The 6000-nt window shown below is 35.6% G+C and overlaps 1 protein-coding gene across 1 annotated transcript; it reads left to right on the forward strand.

The window, feature by feature from the left end:
* Positions 1-853: 853 nt before the first annotated feature.
* LOC131438819 (general odorant-binding protein 56d-like) lies at positions 854-1776 on the forward strand. The gene is made up of 3 exons (XM_058609131.1): positions 854-1013; positions 1103-1268; positions 1342-1776. Exons 1-3 carry the CDS (start codon positions 1003-1005, stop codon positions 1687-1689), a joined length of 525 nt encoding a protein of 174 aa, XP_058465114.1. The 5' UTR covers positions 854-1002; the 3' UTR covers positions 1690-1776.
* The last annotated feature ends 4224 nt before the right edge of the window (positions 1777-6000 follow it).

The raw sequence follows: 6000 nt of genomic DNA on the forward strand, positions 1-6000 counted from the left end.
GCGGAATGTCAAAAATCATACGTGTAGCTGACAAAATTCACGACACGAGGGCGCCAAGAACTGCTAAATCCGTTCACCAGGAGCGCCACAATAGGAGCAAAAGTTTGTTCCAATTCTAAATGAAACAAGCTTTAGGAAGCAAGACCACAGAAAAAATAGTTTGAAAATCGTTCAATACTGCTGTTGTAACGACGCCAAAACTCGAAGCAAATGCAACTATTTTTATCTTATTCTTAGGCAATCTATCGAACAGAAACAGCAGATCTCACTCTAACTAATGGTTTTCGTACATGAGAAGACTACTGAAACTGAGAGAAATGGGAGTACCGGTACCCTATATTTGATAACAATCGTTAATAAATGTAAGATCGTCGTAAGCTGTAAAGTTCAATATGAAGGTTTGTCAGCCCAATATTTATACAATGCAGAACATTGTTTTATTTTCACCCATTTATTACAAGTAAGTTGTAAGTGGTAAATAAGGAAAAGCTTGACATTCAATGAAAACTTGCAGAATTTTCATTCACAGTATCTGCAATTACTTTTTTGTATGCTTTACATTTTTTTAATTCCTACATTTATCCTTTCTTCTTTGCGAGAAAGTATTGCCTTTACTACTTGTAGGCATTTTCGGAATCAGACGTTGAAGAAAAAAATGCTCACTAATGCTTACTGAGAAACAAATCAAATTCAAAAACAAGTATGTGAAATGATACAGCATATTTCGCTTTTGCTAAGACGAACATAAAGCGATATATCAAACTAAAGCAGTGAAACCGAAAAAAAACGGATTGAAAAAGTGAACACCGTTGACTTCAGTGCTCCATACTGACAAGTTTGATTGATCTGTTCAGTAGAACTGAATTTCGCGAACCCACGATTGGTCAATCAATCATCGATTTGGGAAACATGATCGTTGTCATATTAAGATGGACCAAGTTCTTATGAATTTGTAAGGTGAGACACGATCTGATTAAGACTTGCTGAGCGAACACAAATGGAATGAACGAATGGTAAGTGTAAAGATGAACATTTATTTCTAATAAAAAATGCTTGTCGGGATCAAAGTACATTTCTGTTGCTTGTACTATTAACCGGAAAGCTGTCAAGAGAACAGGTTTTTTGCTAAGTCATCAGGTGAATCAGAACAATATAAAACGCCGGTCAGAATTCTTTGGATTATATCAGTCATCCAAAAGCCATCATTCAGAGCAGTTATGAAATCGTTCGCCTGTCTCGTTATTGTAGTTGCAGTAGTTGGTGTTAAGGTGAGTGTCATTATCAAATCCAAAACTAGACAACTTAAATTATTCCAAACCATCCATTGCACTTTTATCTCAGGCACTGACGGAAGAACAACTGAAGAAGGCTGATTCCTATGCCACTGATTGCTTGCAAAAATTTTCTAGTTTGTCGAGAGAAGCCGTGGACAAGCTGCGTTCTGGAGCGTTCTCCGACGTCAATCAGGACACAAAATGCTTTACTAAATGTTTTCTAGAACGCTCTGGATTTTTGGATTCCGAAGGTAATCTGCTGACTGATTATGCCATCGAGCGGCTTTCACTGGATCGTGAAAAGAGCAAGGTTGAAACTCTGGTGCAAAAGTGCAGTGTGAAAAAAGATGATCCCTGTGAAACCGCTTTCCGTGCCTTCGAGTGTTTCCACAACGGAAAAGCTTCATTATACTGAACACGGCTATCGATTATATTGTGATTATTTTCTTCAAAACATGATTGTGAGCACAGATTGAATAGTATACTGTTTGTGGAAGTTGGACTTCAAATTTTGATAATTCATAGCTGAAAGAAAAAAATCAAACAATCCTTCAATCACCCAATTTCGCTTCTGAATAACTCTGCAACGTACAAGAAGGGAAAAAAGAATAAAATCACAGCTTTTTTCAATATTTTCAAAAAAATCGATGCGTTTTATTTTTTGACATGAATACGTCTTATTTTACTATGGGACACCCTTTCAAAAATCGCCCTGTGGAAGAATGGGAAGATCGTAAATATCTCGAGTTGTATTAAACGCAACAACATAATTCTTTTTCCATGCCACCAGAAATATGATCAGCAATTTTTAATTAAATTTTCAACAGTGTGAGATAGCTATGAATTTACGTTCGGAATTCGTATCCAGAGGTGGAATCATGTAAGGTGATTATCACCAAGTGATTATCACTTTTAGAAATTTGGAATCATGTAAGGAGATAATCACCAAGTTCTGTCACCACTGCTGAAAGGCTAACATCACTATCAACTGTTGGCATTACGTAAGGTGATAGTCACCACGATTTAATCACCTTCATGTCAAAATGGAGGTGATAGCAATTTAGTTATCACTTTCAGTAGTGATTTGATTTTTTGAGAAGTGGCTTTATAAATTATTGTCCGTTAGGTGAATTTCAAGCCACTGATATATACAACCTACCAATATTGGTCGGAGAGGATAATTTTTTAATAAAATTCGTACTGATATTGTGTCAGAATTGAATACCAAAATGAAAAGTAACTTAGTTTATATAGTTTAAAGAATTCATAGAATGAATGAATCAATTCATTTATGCTATAATTATTATTTGAAGGAATATCATTGGGGTATTCGTAAAGTCAAAGATAAATTGCTTTCTGGAAAAGTGATAAGTTTATGAATGTAGACATCTCCTGTTGCACATAACCTAACATTAAAAAATCTATGCTAACATTTTCAGTAGAATTAGATGGCCGTGACTTAGTAAGCGACATATCAGTCTCGTTCAACTGAACGAGTAAAAAAGATTAAACTGCGTTCTTAATTTTCTTCTTGTGAGTTGAACTAAATAAGGCAATATTTTTGGACAATTAGTTGCTGCTAATCATAGTGGATATTCGTAGTACCGGTGGGTAAAATTTCCAAAATGGAGGTAGCATTTGAAAGCTCTGTGAAATGCCATAATCGTAAAGTGAATGAAAACTATACAAGAAATTATTTTACGGATCTTTCTCATTCGAGAGGAATGCCATCCGTTGTGAAACATCAAGAAGATCTAACAATTCGTGTCATTTCAAAGCAAGCAAATTTATCCCAAAGAATTGACTGTGACATTGATTTCCATTGAAAAATAAAAATCGGCGCTAAATTAAACCAACAAGTGAATTTTTTTATTTGTTTGTGCGCAGGTAATTTTTTTCAACGTTACTCTTCGATCCATACAAATCATCATTGATAAACATGACTCGAATTAATGAAAAAAATTGAAAACTAAAGGAATAAAACTTTAGATTTTAAAATATTATATGGGTATACGCCACTTTCATCATCAACTCCTAATATCAACGGTATACGCCACATTCATATTTTACTCCTGAAAAATTGACGTTTCTTGACAGGGGATAAATGGAGTGAAGTTGGCACAATCACCGGTGATGGTGATAGTAAAAGTGATCACCTTCGGTGATTCCAAACATTCTGGTGATCACCTCGTTATCACCAGGAGGTGATAGTCACTTATCACCTTACATGATTCCACCCCAGAACTCTGGTTCTGGAACCAAATTCAAGATATGAATTCTTGATCTGAATTCTGGAACTGAAATTCAAGAATTCAAAATCGGCATGTTGAGATTGAATTCGAAACTGGAGTTCTGAAACTTGATTTTGGAAGTTAACTAAGGTTTAAAAATTTTGCAATACACTTAGAAATGAACATTTGCACAAAATTATGTCTGTTGATTCAAATGAATAAATAAATAATTAACTGAACCAGGGTTCTGGAAAAGGATTCAGCTTCAGAATTTTTGAACTGAATTTATGAACTGAGGTATTGATTTGGTTTCCGATTGAAATTTTGCAACTGAATTCGGAACCAGTCCCATATACCATTCGGCTCAGATCGACGAGCTGAGCAAATGTGTGTGTGTACATGTGTGGTAGCACTTTTCTCGGAGGTGGCTGAACCGATTTTCATAAGCATAACTAGTATAGTAGCTAAGCTTAGCTTAGTATAACAATGCAAATTTAAAAATATTTTTGCGTTTCTCATATAGACAGGTTATGCAATCACTTGAAAAACCGACTAGTGTCATATACCATTCGACTCAGTTCATCGGTTTAAGTGACGGTGTATAATATGGAACACACTTTACCGTATAACTCTGGAACCGAAAGTTGGATCCGAATGAAATTCAGGAATCCCGTATGGACCCCGATACCTTTCATTTGAATCAAAGTTTGTCAAAATCGGTTCAGCAATCTCCGAGAAAACGTAATAAGATAATTTGACACACACACACACACATACAGCTCATGTTTTCATTAATATTACTAAGGGATTCTTAAAAAACGTTTCGTTGAATATTCAATAAGAACAAAATATTTGTTTGGGCATACACTCGCATAACCGTTTCAATATTTAACAGTGTCGACCCAAGTTAATAGGAATTCCTCGTTTTTTGCATTTTCACTCTATATGACGGCCTAAAGTTTTATACAAATCTCACCCTGTTGTTTCGGTACCGGAAGTGAGATCAGAACAAAAGCTAAAAGTAGTATATTTTTATTAAAAGTCAACATTAGTTATAGAAATTCAATATTATTTATTGAAATTCAATTGTAGGCTATGGAACTGTAAAGTTTTAAGTTCGAATCTGAGTTGAAAAAACGAGTGCACGTTTTTCTTCATTTTTTGCACATTTTGTTCCGTTACTCCCGAACCGGTTGTTCGATTCGGGTAAAATTCAATTGCAAACCTATGAGTCCAAGAGACCTTCCACTTGAATCGAAATTTGTGAAAATCGGTTCAGCCATTTGTAACATACACACATACATACACACATAAACATTTTGCATACTCGACTAATGTCGTTTTCGCTTGAAAAAACTGAAACTGACCCAAGGTAGTTTCATCAAACAAACGCTTTTCCCGAAACTGTGTTAATTTCGCACTTAGCAACGGGGGTTTGAGTAAAACTGATTTAAAAACCAGGTTCGAAACTGACTCGATTTTCAGTTCAACAACGTTGAAACTAGGTTCGAAACTGACTTCAAACAAATGGTTTGACAGCAGTTAGAGTGGAAACTGGGTTAGGTTTGGCATCAAGTGAAAACGACATAACTAAGTCGAATGTTATATGACACTAGGCCATTGCATAGCCTCTCTTTATGAGAAAGACAAAACAATTATAATATTGTTTGTTGCACAATCGATCACGATCAATTATGGATATTCGGAAGTGTGAGAGAAGCATGTTAGTTGTATTCGTATTCACGTTTACCAATTATGTCTCTGGCATTACTCACCTGTCTACTCTCTTTCGCCCCGCCTTTTTGCTTTCTCATATAAAAAGGCTATGTAATCACTGTGAAAACCGACTTTGTCATATACCATTCGACTCAGCTCGACGAACTGTGTGTGTGTAACAAAAATATGCACACACTTTTCTCAGAGATGGCTGAACTGATTTTCACAAGCTAAGATTCAAATTAAAGGTCTTATAGCCTGCTATTGAATAGCCTGCTATAGTCCCATAGCCTGCTATAGTCCCATAGCCTGCTATTGAATTTCATCCCGATCCGACTTCCGGTTCCGGAGATATAGGATAATATGCGCCAAAAATATGGATATTTTTTTTAGAGATGACATAACCGATTTTCACAAACTAAGATTCAAATAAAATGTCTTAATATGTAAAAATTAGAGAAAAAGTGTGCATTCAATTTTCTTTGAACCGGCTCAACCGATTTTCCCAAACTAAGTGATTTAAATGAAAGGTTTTATAGTTTTCCACCGATGGGTACCGATTTTACATCACTTTGTATGCTAGTTTGAAACGTATGATACTCATTGCCCTATAATTTCGGAACCGGAAGTCGGATCCTTCTAAACGTCCATTAGTCTAATACGTGAGCAATTCCAGGAATGAGTAGACGAAAAAGTGACAAAATCAAAATCGACCCTCTCCGATTTGGATGAAACTTTGCACATGGCTTCAGTATGGCTTTGAAGTTTTGAACGACTCA

Source organism: Malaya genurostris, chromosome 3 (genome assembly GCF_030247185.1).
Source record: "Malaya genurostris strain Urasoe2022 chromosome 3, Malgen_1.1, whole genome shotgun sequence".
Lineage (NCBI taxonomy): Eukaryota > Metazoa > Arthropoda > Insecta > Diptera > Culicidae > Malaya > Malaya genurostris.